Genomic DNA, 22300 nt, shown 5'->3' on the forward strand with positions numbered 1-22300 from the left:
ACAGCAGCTTCCAAAGCCAGTGCACGGCAGCTCGAGGTCATGTATAATTAAGGTCATGTTAACTTTAAGTGACAGGTCTGCAAGTCAAACCAATGAGTGATACCACATCCATTGTTTTATAAAGTATGTGGTCTGGACGAAAGTGGAGGACCAACCAACTGACAATGCCTAGAGCTGACCATTCCTGATATTAGAATATTTAGAACTGGGGCAAGCTCTAGCTCACCTAGTAGAGTGTGCACCTCATTATAGGCTGAGTCATTTGCAGTGGCCCACGGCCCTTCATTGTGTGTCATCCCCTTCTCTCCCCCACCTCTCCTGTCAGTCTTCAGCTGTCCTGTCAGTAAAGGCAAGAAAACACCCAGAAAATTATAAAAAAAAAAAAAATAGAATTGAAAACACAGGTCAACATTTAAATTACTACCCAAACTGTCCCTTGTAACATCCATCACAGTTTACAGACCAACTTGGGCAACTACCATACTTTAAGTTGTGTGCTCACAGTTTCCCAGTCCATCCATCCATCCATCCATTTTCATCTGCTTATCTGGAGTCGCAGGGGCAGCAGGCCAAGCAAAGCACCCCAGACATCCCTCTCCCCAACAATGTTTTCCAGCTCCTCCTGGGGGACCCCAAGGCGTTCCCAGGCCACATGTGATATGTAATCCCCTCCAGTGTGTTCTGGGTCTGCCCTGGGGCCTCTTACAAGTTGGACGTGCCCAAAACACCTCCAGCAGGAGGCACCCAGGAGGATCCTGATCAGATGCCTGAACCACCTCAACTGACCCCTTTTGACACAAACGAGCAGCAGCTCTACTCCAAGCTCCCTCCAGATGCCCGAGCTCCTCACCCTATCTCTAAGGCTGAGCCCAGACACCCCACGGAGGAAACTCATTTCGGCCGCTTGTATCCGCCATCTCATTCTTTCGGTCACTACCCAGAGTTCATGACCATAGGTGAGGGTTGGGACATAGATGGACCAGTAAATCGAAAGCTTTGCCTTCTGGCTCAGCTCCCTCTTCACCACGACGGTCTGGCACAGTGTCCGCATCACTGCAGAAGCCGCACCAAACTGCCGATCCATCTCGTGCTCTATTCTACCCTCACTCATGAACAAGACCGTTTTCCAGTGCAATGAGAAATTATTGCTGACATTTCGGATGCAGTCACATTAAGTTTTACCTTCAATCAAAGAGGTAAATCTGTCACATCACCTGACTGCTTGTTTCTTGTTTCGTCTGACGCCATCATAGCAATGTTTCTATGTTCCCAATTGAAAGAAACCGGAATCATCTATTGAGATAATGGTGACGCTTGATCAAGCCAGAGCTCTTTTCTAAGGAGCCCATCCATCTCTTGTAGTGCTTTGGTTCTGGCTCATAGGATGCCAATATGCTCAGTCAATCAATAGCCCAGTTAGTCCGTCACCTATTTATCCAGTCAGTTGGAGAGTCGCACAGTAACTGAACCAATCAGCCAGTCAAGCAGTCAGCCAGTAGCTGTGAGAACAGTCCAGCCAAGAGGGCAGGCGTTCTCCAAATCCTGATGATTTCCAGATGAGAGCCCAGGCGGCCAGGCCTGAGCGGAGAACACACACACTCACACACACAGAAAAAAAAAGAAAAAGAGGGAGAGAGGATGGATGGAGGGAGGTGGCAGTGGATGGAAGTGCATATGAAACTGGTGCGCATGAAATGCCGAAACTCAGCAGTCGGAGCATTTTCATCCACTGTTGTGATGTTTATCCCCTGAGGGAGACACATCGAGACGGGAAGAGAGTTGTGTGTGTGTGTAGATCTGTGTGTGAGGATCGACATGACGCAGTGGTGGGCGCTGCTCATCACTGTTTACCTGTCCATGTACCTGGCAGCCACTCAGCACCACAGGAAAGGTAGGTGGACTCACAGACTCCATGCATACATTATATCTCTATCATCTTTCACAGGCCACTGTGTCAACATCATGCAAAGAGCTGACGTGAATGATCCAGTAGACTCAGTGATTTGCATCCTTATTTAGGATTTATTATCAGCCTGTTAGAAAATGGAAACAAACATTCCTGATCTTTGCTTCTGTGTGTGTGTGTCTGTGAAAGAATGTGTTTATGTCCCGGAGTTATCAGGAGCATTTCGACACGTAGGACATCACCCGTTCATTTTCCAGTGAAAAGTGACTGGTCTGTTGTTACTGGATCCACTCACTGAGGAAATTCCTTTCTCAACACTCACATAGCTTAAAATCTTTTGATAAGTCACATGATGCTGCAGGAGAGACAGGGCCACTGACAGGGTTTTATTAACCTCTGACTATTAACAGTTCTATTGTTTGTTTGTATGTCTCAGAGTTTTACGGTAAAACTGTTTTTTGGATATATATTGACCTCTTTAAAAATAATGGACATTGCCCATTGGTTTGCGGACTCCTGTTTTGAAGCCCTGAGTTCAGCATTTCGGTCTTCGCCATCTTGGTTTTTGGAGCCAGAAGTGACCATATTTGAGCAGGAGGCTGGCACTGTGGAGGTGTGAGGGGTGGATCTGACCGAGAAGCCAAGGACTCAAATTATATTATAATTATGCATGACTTTAAGCCTTAAAAAAATGTGAGCGGGTGAGTTATATAAAAATTCACCCCCCGTACAATTGTCATGAATGAGGAAATTAGCTATGGAGGCCAAAACTGTTTTTTGTACCAGGCTGTAAACATGTTTATTTCTGCTGTAAAGTTGGACATTTAAACATGGGGCTTTATGGGTATTGACTCACTTTTGGAGCCAGCCCCAAGTGGCCATTCAAAGAATTGCAGTTTTTGGCACTTTTTGTGTTGGCCTGGGAGTTTGCCATTCACTTTGTCTGATTTTTTTGGCCACTTGGGGGCATCAAAACAAGCTGTAATCGCAACAGTGACGTCAGGGGTAGGATTATATATCACATTACTTTCTCTTGTGGTACACTAACGATATACTGACGCCAAATATTGGTATTTTTATTAAATAGTAGCTCAGTCCATAGGGACTTGGGTTGGGAACTGGAGGGTCGCCAGTTCAAGTCCCTGTTCGGACCAAATGCGGGGTGTGGACTGGTGGCTGGAGAGGTTCCAGTTCACCTTCTGGGCACTGCCTGGGTGCCCTTGAGCAAGGCAATGAACCCCCCAACTGCTCGGGGCACCTGACCAAAGTAGCCCCCTCACTCTGACATCTCTCCACTTTGTGCATGTATAGGTCCTGTTTGTGCATGTGTGTGTATTTCAGACCTGTGTGTTAATGACAACAGAGTGAAAAAAAATTGAATTTCCCCTCAGGGGGATTAATAAAGTATATAAAAAATTAAAAAAATTTAAAAAATATGCAAGCGCTCCAAACAGAAACTCCACAGCAATTTGACTCTCCTCAGTCACTACTTCATGACTCCTTGTTGTGACGCTTATCAATTGAAAGAGGGTAAAGCGAACAAAAGTTAAATAACTGTTAGAGAAGAAGGAACTCACGGGGGTAAAACAGTGTTGACAGTGGAGCAGAACCAAAACAAAGAGCTGAAAGATGTTAAAACTTAGATCAAAGAGCAGAAACTGCAATGTCTGGTGGTAATTCTTAGTGGGTTTGTTGCCACAAGTGACCATTGACACATTACAAGTCATTTGATCCATATAAAATGCATGACATATATTAAGTAGGGCAGCTTTGAAACATTTTTTGGCCTGTTGAAAACAGTGAAAAGGCACTGAGTCAGTAAAACAGGTATGGCATGAGTCTTTAAAGAGTATGTAAACTCTGGAGTTTTGGCAGAAGTGTCTCTACCCTGGAAATAAAAAAAAAATGCCTCTGAATGGTGAAAAAAGTACCCACACAGGCAACCAGCTGCTATCCATATTCATAACACAGTATGTAGAATTCAAATACTTGTACTAAAATGTCAAAATTTGGACCTGAATCCATCAACAACACTACATACATGTGCATTGGTTTTCAGATGTAAAAAATGGTTTGGTTTAGGTTGTCTTTGAAAAAAAATGTCCTGTGTAACTTTAAACTATGTATTAAATTGAAACAAATTTTCAGTCCCCAAATTTCAGGGGAAAATTTTGTCTGTTACCACCCAGCATTACTGTATGTAGGACTTCCCTGGACTAACAGTTTAATTAACTCTGTCTCATTACAAAGACGTTGATTACTAGTGCTTGTGTAGTGACTCCCGGCATTAGACAGGTGAAAAAAGCTGCCCTTTCACTTTGGCGTTATACGCAGCCAGTTTCAGTTATTGGCATCGGGGGGAAACACGGTGGGACAACAACATAAGTTAAGGGGGCAAAACAGGGTGTCTACAGTAGGGATGGGAATTGATAAGATTTTTCCGATTCCGATTCCATTTTCGATTCTGCTTAACGTTTGGGTTCTTTATCGATTCTCATTTGGGAAGAAAGGAGAACAAACAGGTCGATTAGCATCAACTTTGTTTTATATCTCAAAATCTATATATCTAAAATATGTAATGGGAATGAATGAAACAGAACTAATCTGGTTAGAGGAAAACATGCAACTCTGACATTCTCTGACTTACAACTGAACAAATTCACCGACCAAAAATCAGGGGCATCTACCGTGGCAAATGGGTGCAAGCCTTTCACCACAAACCTAGTCACTGCTCGGTGACATTCGTCTATTCTGGCCTGGGTCATTTTACTCTTCCCTGCCTCGGTGAAAAGAGAAGCTAGAGGTGGACATGAGCCAAAGGAGTACTGCCAGCCTCTGAGCCAGTCAGACTCTGTCTCTCATCATGGTCATCTAAATGTAATGCATGAAAAGGGATTCATGTAACGGTTCGTGATAGAAGGTTTTACAATGAAGCAAATGGCGCTAACATGATAGGCAGCGTCAGGGGGAGTTTTACCTTCAGTATAAACAGCAGAAGACATGCTAACGTTAACGTTAGTAGTAACTCTACTGCTGCCGCTGCTGCTGGGTTGAGATTCACTCACGTTATGGTCACTCCGGAGCGGATCGAAAATGTGACATTCATGCAAAGTAATCGCATGCTGTGTGTACAAATGTTTCTGCATTTTGCTAGTATGTCCCCCCTTTGATGAAATAGATGCTTTGCAAGCATTGCAAGTTGCCCTGTTGTCATCTTTTTTTGTGAAATACAACCAAACTCTTGAGCGTTTCAGTCGCCTGGGTGCCATGTTGCCTGTAGAATCAAAACAATACCACACTGGAATCGTTTGCAAAATTGGCAAACAATTCCAAGAAATCAAAACACTGGGAGCCAGTTCTCAACAAGAACCAGCTTTCGGTTCCCATCCCTAGTCTACAGGTCCTTAAAAGTATTAAAATGTCTTGAATTAAGTTTTCTTAATGTAAGGCCTAACAAAGTCTTAAATTGTCTTCAGTATAGATTCGATGTGTTTTGAATATTATCGATCACATTATTTTCTCCAGCCTGACAGACCCAGTGACAATAGCATGTATGACAGTAATGAGATTTTGTTTTGTTTTTGCATTAAACTTAAAGGGATAGTGCACCCAAAAATGAAAATTCAGCCATTATCTACTCAGCCTCATGCCGACGGAGGCCCTGGTGAAGTTTTAGAGTCCTCACATCCCTTGCGGAGATCAGCGGGTGGAGCGACTAGCACACCTAATGGCAGACGGTGCCCCAGACTAACGTCCAAGAACACAAAATTGAATCCACAGAGTATCTACATACTGGTCATCCATAGTGATCCAAGTATCCTGAAGCCCCGACATAAAAAGTTGTTTCGAAAAACATCATATGAACTCTGTTTTTAGCCTCATTGTAGCCTGTAGCTCTGACTGCTTCTCTGTGCTCCGCGTTCATGTGTGCGCGCTCAGGGTGATCGGTGATGCACGGTCTCTGAAGATCAGCAGTCTAGTCAGTCCTGATGTCCAGATTCTCAAGTGCAGGCATCGCCAATTCCCAGTCTGAGCAGCAAAGACTTTCCTCATCCGTTGGCATTGCTTTGTGTTTGAAACAACTACACCACCAGGTTTCCAGTAGGTTGATCCAGTAGCCTGAGTTCCGCCCGTATACTCGGGCTCAAACAAATACGGCTCAACAAAGAAATGCTGTTCCTCCTCAGTTTCAGAGTCTTCAGACATGTTGGGCTGTCCTTTGCTAAAAGACCGTAGTGCAAATTATCTTTTAGCTACTGTGGTTACTGTTGTCTCCCCCTGCGGTGCATGTGTCACGTGATGCAAACACGGGTAAGCAAAGCTCATACTTTCGTTGGTCTTGCGCAGGAGCACACACGTGAGTGTGGAGCACAGAGAAGCAGTCAGAGCTACAGGCTACAGTGAGGCTAAAAACAGAGTTCATATGATGTTTTTTAAAACAACTTTTCATGTCGGGGCTGCAGCACACTTGGATCACTATGGATGAGCAGTATGGAGATACTCTGTGGATTCAATTTTGTGTTCTTGGATGTTAGTCTGGGGCACCCTCTGCCATTAGGTATGCTAGCCACTCCCCCCAGATATATATCTATATATATATATATATTTATATATATATATATATATATATATATATATATATACAGTACAGGCCAAAAGTTTGGACACACCTTCTCATTCAATGCGTTTTCTTTATTTTCATGACTATTTACATTGTAGATTCTCACTGAAGGCATCAAAACTATGAATGAACACATGTGGAGTTATGTACTTAACAAAAAAGGTGAAATAACTGAAAACATGTTTTATATTCTAGTTTCTTCAAAATAGCCACCCTTTGCTCTGATTACTGCTTTGCACACTCTTGGCATTCTCTCCATGAGCTTCAAGAGGTAGTCACCTGAAATGGTTTCCACTTCACAGGTGTGCCTTATCAGGGTTAATTAGTGGAATTTTTTGCTTTATCAATGGGGTTGGGACCATCAGTTGTGTTGTGCAGAAGTCAGGTTAATACACAGCCAACAGCCCTATTGGACAACTGTTAAAATTCATATTATGGCAAGAACCAATCAGCTAACTAAAGAAAAACGAGTGGCCATCATTACTTTAAGAAATGAAGGTCAGTCAGTCCGGAAAATTGCAAAAACTTTAAATGTGTCCCCAAGTGGAGTCGCAAAACCATCAAGCGCTACAACGAAACTGGCACACATGAGGACCGACCCAGGAAAGGAAGACCAAGAGTCACCTCTGCTTCTGAGGATAAGTTCATCCGAGTCACCAGCCTCAGAAATCGCAAGTTAACAGCAGCTCAGATCAGAGACCAGATGAATGCCACACAGAGTTCTAGCAGCAGACCCATCTCTAGAACAACTGTTAAGAGGAGACTGTGCGAATCAGGCCTTCATGGTCAAATAGCTGCTAGGAAACCACTGCTAAGGAGAGGCAACAAGCAGGAGAGATTTGTTTGGGCCAAGAAACACAAGGAATGGACATTAGACCAGTGGAAATCTGTGCTTTGGTCTGATGAGTCCAAATTTGAGATCTTTGGTTCCAACCGCCGTGTCTTTGTGAGACGAAAAGGTGAACGGATGGATTCCACATGCCTGGTTCCCACTGTGAAGCATGGAGGAGGAGGTGTGATGGTGTGGGGGTGTTTTGCTGGTGACACTGTTGGGGATTTATTCAAAATTGAAGGCACACTGAACCAGCATGGCTACCACAGCATCCTGCAGCGACATGCCATCCCATCCGGTTTGCGTTTAGTTGGACGATCATTTATTTTTCAACAGGACAATGACCCCAAACACACCTCCAGGCTGTGTAAGGGCTATTTGACCAAGAAGGAGAGTGATGGAGTGCTGCGGCAGATGACCTGGCCTCCACAGTCACCGGACCTGAACCCAATCGAGATGGTTTGGGGTGAGCTGGACCGCAGAGTGAAGGCAAAGGGGCCAACAAGTGCTAAACACCTCTGGGAACTCCTTCAAGACTGTTGGAAAACCATTTCAGGTGACTACCTCTTGAAGCTCATGGAGAGAATGCCAAGAGTGTGCAAAGCAGTAATCAGAGCAAAGGGTGGCTATTTTGAAGAAACTAGAATATAAAACATGTTTTCAGTTATTTCACCTTTTTTTGTTAAGTACATAACTCCATATGTGTTCATTCATAGTTTTGATGCCTTCAGTGAGAATCTACAATGTAAATAGTCATGAAAATAAAGAAAACGCATTGAATGAGAAGGTGTGTCCAAACTTTTGGCCTGTACTGTATATATTTATAATGTGTATTTATTTCCATTGAAGGTTTGATCTTAAATTTCATAGCAGATGGTATTAAAAAGGTCTAAAAAGTCTTGAATTTAACTTGGTTATATCTGCAGACACCCTGGCGAAAGTCTAAGTAGGGCGGGTGGGTGGTGGATGGGTCCAACTACCATGGACTTTTACCCAGGAGGCTGGTGTTCCCTTCCTGTAAACACAACCACGTGTGTGTTGCCCAAACCACATGAAATAAATGAAATGAAATGTTGGAGTTTAAATTACATGTACATGAGCAGAGTTTCTCATCATTACCAGGAGGGGATGGTTGGTGATGTGACACCTTGGCAAGATGACTGCCAGCAGCACTGTTTGAGACCAGTCATTTTTTTCACAACATGACTCGTGACTTCTCCAGCTGTGGTTGTGGTGACGAGATGGGCTATTTTAAGCTCAAACATCTTTTCCTAACCTTAACCAAATGGCTTTTTTGCCTAATCCTGACCGCACATTCACCACAGATTTGTCATCAATGTGCAGAGGCGTAGAATGCCAACATTTTTTCGGTTGATATTTCTGGTCATTGCAAAACCTCAACCTGTTGACCTGCAGAGAGCAGTTTTAGTTTGACTAAAATAGTTCATGTGTTTTAGCTTTTTGTGCAGATGAGACCCAAATGACATGTGGGTGTTAAAGTTTTAAACTCATCTAAAGCACAGTGATCCCCTCTGTGTCATTATGATGGACAGGATTTGGTGGGTGGAAATCATCACCAGTCTCCCCAGTATTGTAATATCCATGGTGTCAAACCTTATCCCATCTTCCCTGATGATACTAAGTGACTTTATTGCAGCTTCATAGATTTGCCTTGCAGCAGGAATATTGATGGGAAGCCTGTGTTTACTTTGTAAATAGTAGATTTTGCATGTGAGCTGCGAGAAAAGTGCAGCTTGTTTGGATTTTAACATCATTTGGAGGTGAATTTAAATGCTAAGCAGAAGATGTGTTCTTGAGGCAAAGATTTTATTCCCCTCCCGTGTCCTTTTCACCCCCTTTTACCGAAGCCGGAGGGATCCAGGCGTCCATTTTGTTTTTTGTTTGTGTTTGTTTTCCCCCCCTGCTCTCTCTCTCTGTCTCCCATCAAGACATCCCTCCAGCCAGGAATACCATTTAGCCCTGCTAATTAATGGATCTTTGTTGTTCCCTCATCTCCTTGCAAGCAGTTAGCGGGAGATTACAAGTTCCCTGCCTGTGCATAATAACATTGGGGGAAGCCTGCCCGTCCAAACACTGATTGTTTGAAGCGCTGGAGGAGGGAGGGGAAGCATGAGGGATGAACAGGCTTCGAATGAGCAACAGGAAAAGCTGGAGATACATTAGATATTCAGTCAGCTGGAATATATTGTTGGCTCTCCTGCATTAAAGGGACAGTTTGGATCTTTTGTAGTGGGGTTGTATGAGGTACCTTCCATAGTCAGTGTGTTACATACAGTACATGTCAGCCAGCAGAAGCAGGAAGGAATGCTGACAAGGAAGCTAAGGAATGTTCTATACTATATTGCTGTCATTGTTCATTTTAGTCAAAGCATACAGTTTGAAAACGAGGCGCGGCTCCAACTAGAAAACAATGTTTTGATGCATTGGATGTGCTGAATGTGCATATTAAGGCAGTACAGGAGGAGGTGCACATTAATAATCCTCCAGGACTGTAACATGCTCATGTTTAACCCAAACAATGTGTCATGTGACTGCAGTTGGTTCACATCCAGGTCGGAACACGTTCTCACCACAAATGAACCGCATCATTTGTAACCGGACTGAGACCACCTCTTCAAGAAGGTCTCGGTCCAGTTGTTTTGGTTCACACCTGCCCAAATGAATCACACTTAGGGGGCAAACAAACTTGATTGAACCAAACCAAACGAGGCAGGTGTGAAAGCATCCTCAGTCAAATAGTTGCACTTGAACACAGCGCAAAGGCTACAGCCACCGGCCAACTGGCACATCCTTCTCTCTATTACAGCAGGCAGTGGCAGTCTGTATTCGTCATTCCAAAAGGGAGACTGGAAGACCGATGGGACGAATTCAGGAAACTAATTAGCCAGTTAGCACAATCCGATGTTGAAAGAAGAAGTTATATTTACCGCCGGTAAACAATAACCCAAACATTACGAACCATTTCTACTAAAGAGTTCAACATTGGTTTTGATCTCACACCGTCTTTTTTTTAGAATTTGTCCAGTGTGTGCCTTTCTGCTTGCCCGACATAGCTCCCCAGTGGCTTTGCCTGCAGCCTGACAAATATTAGGCAAAAGATACCGACTCCGAGTGAGGCTGACAGATAAAAGTGAAAGATGTCACTGTGTGAGACTCAGCTAGGCAGCCATTTTCTCCACTGCGTCACGTGCTTTCCTCACTTCCATTTCTCTTCTGTTGCACTGAGCTGAAGTGCCAATCAGAGGGATTTCTCTCACCTACGGGTTCCACCTTCTTCGCCTCCAATTCAACATGCTTAATAGGCCAAAAAGCCGCCGACTAGGGTCCACTGGCGTCGACTAGTGCCAGCGGTGCGAGGCACTCCTGAAAAACTAGGTCGACAGACGCTCACCAACAGCGCAGCATTGACCCACGGCTTACAGTCAGCCTGGTGTGTCAGGGCCTAATGGGAAACTGAAGCTGTTAACAGCTTCCCTAAAGTGGCGGAAATATTTTTAATATAGCGTCCACTTAAACTTGTTTTTTATAGATGACTAAAATACATTTTGCTCCTTCCTCTCATCCACAGCAGTACGTTAGCTTTTATCTTTCTCCAGCACACTTCTACTGTATGTAATATACTAACTATGCATAAGTACCTCATACAGCCCACTTCAAAAGATCCAAACTATCCCTCCAACATGTTAAAACTTTAATATCACCCACTGACAAAATCTCTCTCTAAAGACTGACTCGAAATTTAATTGAAACAGATTTTGGGATGAAATTTAGTCGTTTCAATTGCTTAATTCAGCTCTCATTCCTTCATTTCCTTCCTGCTCTGCAGTGGCCCTCAGCGTTTCCCAACCCTCATCATCACCTGACCTCCACACCCAGCTGCACACCTGCTCCCAATCCTCTCATCAGCTCCTCAGCATATCCCTTTCCCTCAGTTCCCTGCCAGCTTGCCTGTTATGTAACTCAGCTCAGCCTTCCTCCAGCCTGCCTGCTCTGCCCTTTGTGTTCTGCCTCTCTGCCCTGAATTCCTGCCTGTTGCTGAACCCTGTTTCTGACCATCACACAGTAAACTTTACTTTTAGCCTCCCTGCCTGCCTCTGAATCCTTTATGTCTGTTTTACTTATAAATGTGCATCACTGAATTGATTGTCCTTTCCTTGCAGGGATTTTTAGTTTGTAGTTTTATAAATGTAATAAGACCCACCGCCTGTTTCTGTGTCTGCAGCAGTGTTGCTCCAACCATGTGAGCATGAACCAGCAATAACATTTCATTGCAAACTGCTGTTTCCTGCTGCTGGAAGCATAAAACACACACATTCCTGCACACCAAAGCACTACTGTGATACAGCAGTGACAAAGAGTAGTGCGCAACTTTTATGTAAATTACAGATTATTAATTTCAAATGGAAATCAGCATCGGGCTTGGCCTCCAAGCTGTCATTTCCCCGCAGCTCCTCCATCCTTAAACAACATAAACCTTGTTCTAATGAGCACACTCTCCTCTGGGTGTTGTTTTGTTTACATTGACAATGCCCCACTGAAGCTTGAGTGTCTCTTCAGTATCTAATATGACTGTGCAGCCATTCCTCCTCCGCTGCTGATCGTGCATTCGGGAGTCACTCACTCAATGAGGAGTGTAAATTTTCACCGACAAGTTGTGATGCACTCACAGCTGCACGTCATGTGGGGATTGGGGAAATATCCGCAGTACTGTTCCTTGGTGTTGGGGGGGTTAGAACAATTTAAGGAAGGATTTACATTCTGCAGTAACACTCAAATTACATAAGTGTCATTCTTCTGATGGTGCTTTCACACCTAAACTGTTTGGACGGGTTCAATCAAACTCATGGTGCAGACCAAACAACCGAACCGAGACGACCACTTGAAACGGGTCCCAGTCCGCTTCTAAACCGCCTCTAGTGCGGTTCATTTGTGGTGTGAAAGAAAACAAACCGACCACAGGATTTTATGACAGCAGAACAGCTAAACCAATATTAAATCCATCTGCTGAGGGTAGAATCTGTCCACGATCTCATAATCCTGATAAAGGCCATGTATATCCCATAGAACCAGTTATGCTAATGCATACTTGTAACCATGGTAACACATATACACATCAGTCAAACTGCCATCTTTGTATTCGAGTCCATGTACTTGAAAAAGTGTGTGACAATGATCCCTACAGTATGAAGCCTGAAACATGATTGTTCAAGACGCCTTCTTTTCATCTTGTCTCTATGTTAGTCATTTTTCGTAACCCTGTGAGCTCTTTGTGACACCAAAGAACATAAATCTGATCACTTAAGAAGCATTAAAGTGCTGCTGTATAAACATCTGTTGGTCACTGGAATTTGATTGCTCAGTGGGTGTGGATGATGCAGGGTGACAAATGCTTTGACTGTCCAATCAAAGAGTCACCTGTCAGTCTGTAGAACTTCATGTTCACTCCTCTTGGTTTGTTTTCATTTAAAATGCCACAACGTATTATTTTGTCCCTCTGGTGCGGACCAAATAAACCAAACCACAGTTGTGAAGGCAGCCTTAGATTTGACAGTCATTGTGGAGGTCTTGAAACAAGTACTGTATGGATATAACATGAAGAAAATGAGAGTAAGGGTGTCTTCAGGGGGCAAACAAACTTGCGTTTAATTGAACCAAACCAAACAGGACAGGTGTGAAAGCACCTTGTGCGGCCTCTGCCACAGAGCGTGTGGTTTCATTTCCTCAGACAAGTCTCTGCATAAATTATATCACTTGGGCAGTGGGGCACCCTGTTGCATCTATGTGGGACGCACCAGGCTTTCCACCAACTCCAATGTAAACCCATCCATGTCATTATTAGATGCTCAGAGCAAAGAACCTAGTTTAAACAGCACGTAAGTCCATCTAGGGTGGGTAGAAGGGGAGGTGGATGGGTCCAACAAGCACAGGACTTTGACCCAGGAGACTCATGTTTGAGTCCAAAAAAAAAAAAATAAAACCATCAGTTGTGCCACTTAAACCGAGGTGTTTTTTATCGACACACCACTACCTTTCTGGCCGACTTTGTGCACCTCAAAGTCAGGTGTTTTTTAGTAACACACCACTGCTTTTCCAGCTGCGCTTTTATCACTAAAACTAGCTGTTTTAGTGACACCACTGCGTTTTCAGCCACATTCATGCGCCTCAAGGCCGGATGTTTTTTAGCGTCATGCAGCTGCTTTTCCAGCCATGTTGTTAGCACTGCAAGCTAGGTGTTTTCTAACGACATGCAGCTGCTTTTCCAGCCATATTTTTAGCACTACAAGCTAGGTATTTTTAAGTGACAAGTGCTGCTTTTCCAGCCATGTTTTTAGCACTACAAGCTAGGTGTTTTTTAGCATCATGCAGCTTTTCAAGCCATGTTGTTAGCACTACAAGCTAGGTGTTTTCTAACGACATGCAGCTGCTTTTCCAGCCATATTTTTAGCACTACAAGCTAGGTGTTTTTTAGCATCATGCAGCTTTTCAAGCCATGTTGTTAGCACTACAAGCTAGGTGTTTTCTGATGACATGTGCTGCTTTTCCAGCAATGTTGTTAGCACTACAAGCTAGGTGCTTTTAGCGTCATGCAGCTGCTTTTCCAGCCATGTTGTTAGCACTACAAGTGAGGCATTTTTTATTGACATGCGCTGCTTTTCCAGCCATGTTTTTAGCAGTAAAAGCCAGGTGTTTTCTTAGCAATATGCTGCTGCCTTTCCTTCCGTGTTTGTGCACCTTAAAGCCAGGTGTTTTATCGTGACATACCATTACTGTTCCACCCACATTTTTTTTATCACTGAAAGCTGGGTGTTTTTTCCAGACATGCTGCTACCTTTCCAGCCATGTTTTACCACTGAAAGTTAGGTGTGTTTTTAGCGACCCAAAAGGCTGCCCCCAGCATCATTATAGTGACTCCAGGGCTTCTGCCCAAGTGGTAAAATGTGACAAGTTGCAAGAAAATCACATTGCTTATGAGTACCTAAAATCACTAATTAATACTATATTATATTATATTATATTATATTGTTCCAGGCAAACCATACACCAGGCCAAGAAATAGTAATTCGGGGAAAGCAGTAAAGTATGGCAGCATGTCATTTTTACTTTTCTTTAATTTTGTATGGACTAAACAAACAAGATTTAATATGATAATTTATGAACTTTTGAGGTGCTGGTTGCTGTATTTTGCAACCTTGGACGGAGCCAGGTTGGCTGTTCAGCCTTGTTAATGCTAGACTAAGCTAACTGGCTGTGACATGAGACTGGAATCAATGTACTCATCTAAATTTTGGCAAAACAGCAAATAAACATATTTCCTCAAATAGCAAACTATTCCATTCATGTAGACGATGCAGGGGGAAAAAGGATTTACAGACTTTGTTTTGCTGGCTGGTTTTTGGGGGATTGCACTGGGAGACCGTGGACTTTTGACCCCAGTGCAGACTTGCGAGGTGAAAGGTTTGAGACAATATGTTGAGGATTGCACAGATGTGCCAAATTGGCTGGTTTTATTATTTTAACTCTGGAACACAGAGCTGCAGATATTCTTTACATTCTGGATGGTGGCTGAAAGCAAAGCCGGAGCTGAGACTGGCAGTCACCCAAGCAGGAAGCAGGTACATGTGGAGATCAGCCAGTGCATGTGGCTTTGGCTGGCCTCACAAATGCTATAAAGCCTAAATGTATCTGGCCAGCGAGGCTCCGGGCAGCGGGGCTGATCATTACAGCAGAATTGGCGAGGCAGCGCACCGTAGATGCCGCTGTAGGGTAGGAGGAGGATTGGATCCGAATTCAAATGGAGCCCAGTGTTCATACTGTATACCTCATTAAGATCTGTGTGTGTGTGATCTGTGTGTTGGCTTACACGTCCAGCCAGGGATGGCAACAGCATATGCGAAGCGGTGGAAAAAAAGAGCGAGATGTCTGGAGGAGCTCAAAGGAAGGTTTAACTTACTTCATTTTGCTGTGAATCCCCTTTCAGTTTTAATCAGCTTTGCTTTTCACTTCACTCTCGTGAAGCACAGATATCAAGTTGGTCTTGGAGGCTCTTACAATAGAGGGCGTTGTTATATGAACACATTTAAAGAGTCTGGGCAGCAGTATTATAAACAGTATGGAAAATGCAGATGGGGTAACTCTGCATCCTTGTGTGACCCCCTCTGCTTTATTATTCCAGCCTTGTTTAGACTTGACCTCTCTTAGACCTTCCATTACCAGTGGGAATATCTGCTCACTATCACACAGGGCTGTTAAGAGAAAATGAGAACGCAAATATGGTGTTGCTAGTTCATAAATCATTCCTTGGACGCCGATGCCCTCCAGATTTCATTAAGAATTTAGAGAATTTAGCCAGTGAACTAAAAGACGTCTCTTTGAGAAGCTCAAAGCTACAAAAAAATCTAACTTTAGGTTTAATTTTTAGAGTTTACAGCACTGAATTTCAGTTATTTTCAGAGACAATGCCACTTGATTACAGGGATAAGATGAGTGATGTAGTTAAATCCTTTAAAGGGACAGTTCACCTCAAAATCAAAAACACATTCTTCCTCTTACCTGCAGTGCAAGTTATCATCGTCTTGATTACTTTGGTGTGAGTTGCAGAGTGTTGGAGATATCAGCTGTAGAGATGTCTGCCTTCTCTCCAATATAATGGAACTAGATGGCACTCAGCCTGTGGTGTTCAAAGTGCCAAAAAAATACATTTGAAAAACTCAACAGCAATGTCTCTTTACAGAAATCCAGAAACATTTTCTTTCTACCAAACTAAACCTGCCAAACGTTTCACCTTGAAGAAGGAAGCATGCATCTGCTGCTAGTTAACCTAGCACTAATCTCTCTAATCTCTCATTTATGTCACTTTATGACATACTTATGTATAAACATAGTTGTTTTAACCAAAAACACTTTTTTTAATCAACCTAACCCAGAGTTTTACGCCGGAATTCCACTGGATGCGTGTCCGTTGCGGAACAGCAACGCTGGTTATCCGCTGCATGCTCCACCATCCGTCAACACCCACCGGCTGCTGTGCGGAGCGGTGCAGCTCCGCCGGAAGACATCTTGGTGCACCTCCATGATTAATATCTCCTCGTCCATGGTGTCAACGGGGTGAAATGACGTCTGAAAACCTCTGACCTGTTGACTTCAGGCCTGCCTCTGCCCATTATATAGTTTTTAAGGTGTAGTGCAGGGAAACATGATCCGCCGTGAACACTGTGTATTTTATTTTGAAAATTAACCGGATGTTTTATTTTGTTTCTCTGCGCAACTTCCTGCCCCGCACGATCCGCTCTGTGCTGAATTGCTGCGTTGTGCTCCGGCATCCAGCAAAAATAGAAGTCCTGCGTATCTGTTGCGGAGGGCTCCACCCCGCCACAGCTGTGACGGAGCCGGAACGCAGCACAGCCGCAGCCGGTGGAAGCACACACATTGACTAGAATTGAAACGTATCGGCTACGCTGCCGTTCCAGAGCACAGACGCAAACAACACGCATCTGGTGGAATTTGGGGGTTAGTGTGTGAACCAAACCATGTTGCCACCCAACCCGGTCTCATCCATACTAAGGCTTGGTCAGTGAGCCCTTGGCGTCAGATACCGATGCACAGAGGCACCCTTAACAGCACTACAAAATGCGGAGGCAGCAGTTTTGAAGCTCCAGGCAACTGCCATAGTAGAAAGAGCAAGAAAGTCCACATACACCGGACTTTCACCCAGGAGCCTGCTGTTCATCTGCTCTGTGACACCAAATGTCAGTTGAGTTATTAGAATATCAACATAGTATGCTAGTTTTTGTATTATACTACACTAGTGATTGTCACAGTGGGCACTTTTTACCTGCCATATAGGCCATCTCCTCTGCTCATTCAGTAGTTTTCCACACCTACCTGCCAGCCAATCACCTGTCCACACACTTCCCACTCCTGCCAGTCCACCATGCCCACCTCATCAAGCTTATGCCTCTCACCTGTGGATCATTACCTCCTGGTACACTCACCTTTTACAGTGATTTTGCATGATATTAGTAACAACTGTAATTATTATAAGCCAAACCATGATGTATTTTTGTTACCTAAACCTTAGGAAGTTAACCTAAACCTTTGTTCTAAGTTTATTTGAAAAGACACTGTGTGCATTTAATGAGCAAAAATGGTATAATTCCTGTGAAAATGGAAGTAACAAGCGTAAACTGACACGCTGTCCCTGATCGTCCAAAACTGACGCTGAAGGGGAACCTAGTGCACCGTATTTGATGTGAAGGGCCATTGACCAAGCATGGGTATTCGATGATGTATTTGATGATGAAATGTGTTGCGCCACCATGTAATGTAATGTTAAGAGGTTGTGGTTATATCACGTGCACTTCCTTCTGCGTGGTGATATGGTTGGTGGGTGTAGTTCAGTAAAAAGAAATTAGTTCCTGCTTGAAAATATGTATTTTGGATTTGGAGATGAACTGTCCGTTGAAGTATTAGAGAACAAAAAGAAGTCCAGCTGTTTCTCCATTTCCAGTCTTTGTGCTAAGCTAAGTGTCTGCTGGCTGTAGTGTCATCTTGATCGGACACATATGAGAGGTACATTAATCTTTTCAGCTCTTGGAAAGTAAGCGAATAAGCACATTTCCCGAACTGTCAACCTATTCCTTTAATACTGCTTTAAGACTAAACTCTATGAATCATATCTGAATGAATCATATTCTTATTAATACGTTTATTTTCTTGCAAAGTAACTACAGCTATTAAATGTAGTGAGTTAAAACACAGAATACTCACACTAAATACTTAAGTAAATGTATTTAGTTACTTCCCCTGGATCAGAGGTGTGTGACCATGTGGAATTGCTTCTGGTTATCACCTCCGGTAAAATATGGATTTCATGGTATTTTATCATAGAGATGTGGCCACAGCACACTGGCTGAGAGCGAGGGTTCTCATTCCAGTCCTATCTGGACTCCTCAGATTACGTGGTTCCTGCTCTGCTACACATATGGCCCGACACTTTGAAATCTGACCAAATGAGGTCAGCAGCACCTGCCCCCTCTGTGAGCGCGAATATATCTCACCTCTGGATGCACCGGCCACCACCACTTGTAAATATCGGAGCGTCCGTGGCTCAGGTTGAAGACCAATTACCCTCTGCCCAGCTGGATCCAGATTCCATCTCACCTGCATAATATTTGAGCAGTAATGTATCTGTGTTTACTCGACCTCTGGGCCACCCACATGCATTAATGTCGGATAATGCGGTGCCTAATTTCTTGAGCACGAGGAAGATCTTCTAATCCAATTTCCTGTACTTGTGTGTTCTAGCTCTGTATCCATCTGCATATAGGATAAAGCGTGGAACGTATTCGCTGATCAACCCCACGTTCCAGCGCTCTGTGGAGGATGTCAACCTGCTGTTTGAGGTCAGTTTGGATTCTGTGGGTGCTGAAATAGTTAAAGGCTCAGTGCTTTGCTTTAAATATGTTAAGAATTTATAAAAGACTGGTCCAAGTCACATCTTTTTCTGTGGAAAAATGAAAACACCATGTACCGCTGCTGTCCTGCTAATCATGTGCAGAGATGAGAAGTATGTGTTTACCCAAACCTCTCCTGACAATGAAAGTAACATGTATTCATATTCACAAAGAGGTCAATAAAAAGTTGTCTTGATGGACCTGTGTCTCTCAGATCCTGCTCGCTGGGATGCAGATCCAAGGTGAAGAGCTTGACATGCTGATCCCAGACGAGGAGCTGGCCTCCCTGAGGTGCGTGGAGAAGCTGGAGGTCATCTGTGAGGACATCCTGCCCAAGAGGCTCTCTGACATTCGTCGTCTGACGGCGGAGCTCGCCCAGCGCCGGCAGCCTCTGAGCTGGCAGGACTTTGAGAGGACGGTGCTGACCCTGGTGTACGCCACTCAGACGGTGGTTCGAGTCAGCAGTCAGCAGCAGAGGGAGGCGTGGATGGATGCTGTGGTACAGCTGTTCAGAGCCGTTCAGAAGGACCTCAGACCGTCTTGAGAAAGAATCTTTTTTCCAAAAAGACATTTTTGTGTTGATTTCACTTGCTCATGTTCACACATATCTGACTTTTACCCTGCAGCTCTTCGCTCAGACTGTGTTTGCAGTTATATACACACTCTAGACACAACTGTCAAGATTATTTTGGCCAAAATGATTCCAGTTGATGATATTGTTGCAACATTATTCTGCTTATAACTCTCAAAATGAAAATAAAACATACTGGAATCACTTCAGCTTATATTTTGTAAATATGAGAAAAATTTTATTGCATCACAGAGAAGACACACTTCACTATGTGAAATGGCATCATATATCAATGTATCCTCACACCATGGTCCATATAATAGCTAATGAATTTGCCCCTTGCAAATGGTGTCATCATTTTACATACTTGACGTAAAGGTACGTACTTAATGTTAGGCAGTGTTGCGGGTAACGCATTACTTTTGGAACATTACTGTAATGTAATGTTACGCTCTATACAGAGCCTACACGGTAGCCTACGCACGTGGCCTACGCCATTGTGTGCCAAGTGTCTCTGTCACTCTGCAGTTACAGCAGCAGCTACTACTCGCATGTTTCACAGACAGAACACTTGCTGGACACATTTTCCCCACATGCTTACATTGTATAAATTAGCTTAGCGGCTAGCGGACTTTTCCTCTACTCATATGAAGCCAGGGACAACAGCAACATTTAACAAAGGTAATTTTACAAAATTCGGCTGCATTACAGCTCAAAAGGTTCACTGACAAGAAAACAACTGTCTTATACTAAACACGTTTTCCAAACAAATATAACATGCTAACGTTATTAGCACAAGCCTATGGCATTTTACATTGTATAAATTAGCCTAGTGACAAGCGGAGATTTCCTCTGCTCATATGAAGCCAGGATAAATCACACACAAGACTTAAAATGCTATTTTTGTGGAGGCTTTATTGTCTTCACAATTTATTGTTTCTTATCTGTGAAATTAAAGTAAATAAAAGCTTTGTTTCCACTGAGGGAAATGGTTTCAGCTTACAAAGATAGACAGGAGGTCTGTGCGCCAAGATGTATAGATACATTTCTGGGTGTGGGGGGTAGGTACGTAGGTACGGCGTCAATTTGACGCAGAAGTATAAATCCTGCTTACTGCTGCCTGAAAGCAGTGGGATGAGGATCCACATCCTGGTGATCGACATGTGTGGCTGATGTTAGTATATGTTGGATGTGTTTCCATTCACATCCCCTACGACTGCAGATCAACACCGGCACACAGTCCTGTTCTTATGCTTATCTAACTCTCCCTCCGGTGCTGCTGTAGCTGACCAGCACACCAGGAACCAACAGGTGGATCCTCCACATCGCAAGCTGTGCTCATTATAGTGACTCGATCTTACATTGTCCCATCCTTATAGCCTACATAGCCTACTATTTCTATACAGTATGTACTAATTGATACAGTATACAAGAAATCATCATCTTTGTTTTCCATTATCTTCCTGAAACTGTCTCATCCATAGGTCTCAGCACTATCCACAGTTTACTCAAAAGTGCAGTAACTAACTCTGGAGAACAACAGTCTCATCTCAGGTCGTCAAATACTGACACTTTGATGTGGGGTTTGATCCGACTACCAGCCCAAAGCGATAGTTTTTGACGACCTTTCTCCAGAGTTACACACAGCACCTTTATTCTGCAGCATCGCACAAAGGGAGCGCCCTTTATGCAATATGCAATGCTTTGTGGGACAAATATCAACCAGCAGCACACTCACCAAGTGCATTCAGCAGCTGTCCCAGTACTCAAACATGCAGTCTTGGGCACTGTGTGTTTACACAACCCCAAGTGGTAGGCAAGTGGGTCTCATGTCTGAAAAATGACAATGCGGTGTACACTTAGCAGACACTCGATGCTCACAGATGTTTTTCCACTTTGACGTGGTATATTCAGCGCTATGCTCACAATATTTGCTGTGTCATGTGAAACATGCAGAAGTTATGCTGTGCTCAATCCAGCCTGAATATTATTACATATGTAGTTATGGCAGAACCTCAATTGGTTATCCATTCATTTTACTTTTGTCGATCATTGTGAAAAATAAGTTCCTTCTCTTAAAGGTCCAGTGTGTATGATTTAGGGGGATATGAACATATATATATTCCAGAAATTGAATTTAATATAATAAGTATGTTTTCTCTCGTGTATATCCATCCATCTATTTTCAGCCGCTTTTCTGAAGCCAGGTTGTGGGGCCAAGGTGTTCCCAGGCCAGATGAGATATGTAATCCCTCCAGCGTGTTCTGGGTCTGCCTGGGGCCTCCTACCAGTGGGACGTGCCTGGAACACCTCTAAGAGGAGGCGCCCAAGAGGCATCCTGATCAGATGCCGAACCACCTCAACTGGCCCCTTTCGACGTGAAGGAGCAGCAGCTCTACTCCGAGCTCTCTCCGGATGTCCGAGCTCCTCACCCCATGGAGGAAACTCATTTCGGCCGCTTGTATCCACGACCTCATTGTCTTGGTTATTAACCAGAGCTCATGACCATAGGTGAGGGTTGGGACGTACGTATGGACCAGTAAATCGAAAGCTTTGCCTCCTGGTTCAGCTCCCTCTTTATCTGACGGTTTGGCGCAGTGTCTGATCTATCTCACGCACCATTCTACCCTCACTCGTGACCCAAGATACTTGAACTCCCTTCAACGTTAAACTTCTGTATTCAGTGTTTTTACCAACGAAGAGACCTCTGCAGATAATAACACTCCTGGTAAAAACCTCCTTAGATCTCAAATTATAAGAGAAAAAAGGTAAGCATTCAGTGGCAGGTATCAGGCTAACAACCCCACTCCGACATACCAAGCAGCATTGGAAAAACACTTATTTGTAACATGAAACTGCTTTATTCAGTGTGTTTACCAGTTTAAATCACCTGGTC

The 22300-nt window shown here is 43.7% G+C and overlaps 1 protein-coding gene across 1 annotated transcript; it reads left to right on the plus strand.

Annotated features, from left to right (window-relative positions):
* The first annotated feature begins 1674 nt into the window (after positions 1 to 1674).
* On the plus strand, positions 1675 to 20788 carry LOC125882924 (protein FAM180A). The gene is made up of 3 exons (XM_049566920.1): positions 1675 to 1891; positions 18685 to 18782; positions 19048 to 20788. Exons 1-3 carry the CDS (start codon positions 1816 to 1818, stop codon positions 19375 to 19377), a joined length of 504 nt encoding a protein of 167 aa, XP_049422877.1. The 5' UTR covers positions 1675 to 1815; the 3' UTR covers positions 19378 to 20788.
* Positions 20789 to 22300: the final 1512 nt, after the last annotated feature.

This window comes from Epinephelus fuscoguttatus, linkage group LG22 (assembly GCF_011397635.1).
Source record: "Epinephelus fuscoguttatus linkage group LG22, E.fuscoguttatus.final_Chr_v1".
Lineage (NCBI taxonomy): Eukaryota > Metazoa > Chordata > Actinopteri > Perciformes > Serranidae > Epinephelus > Epinephelus fuscoguttatus.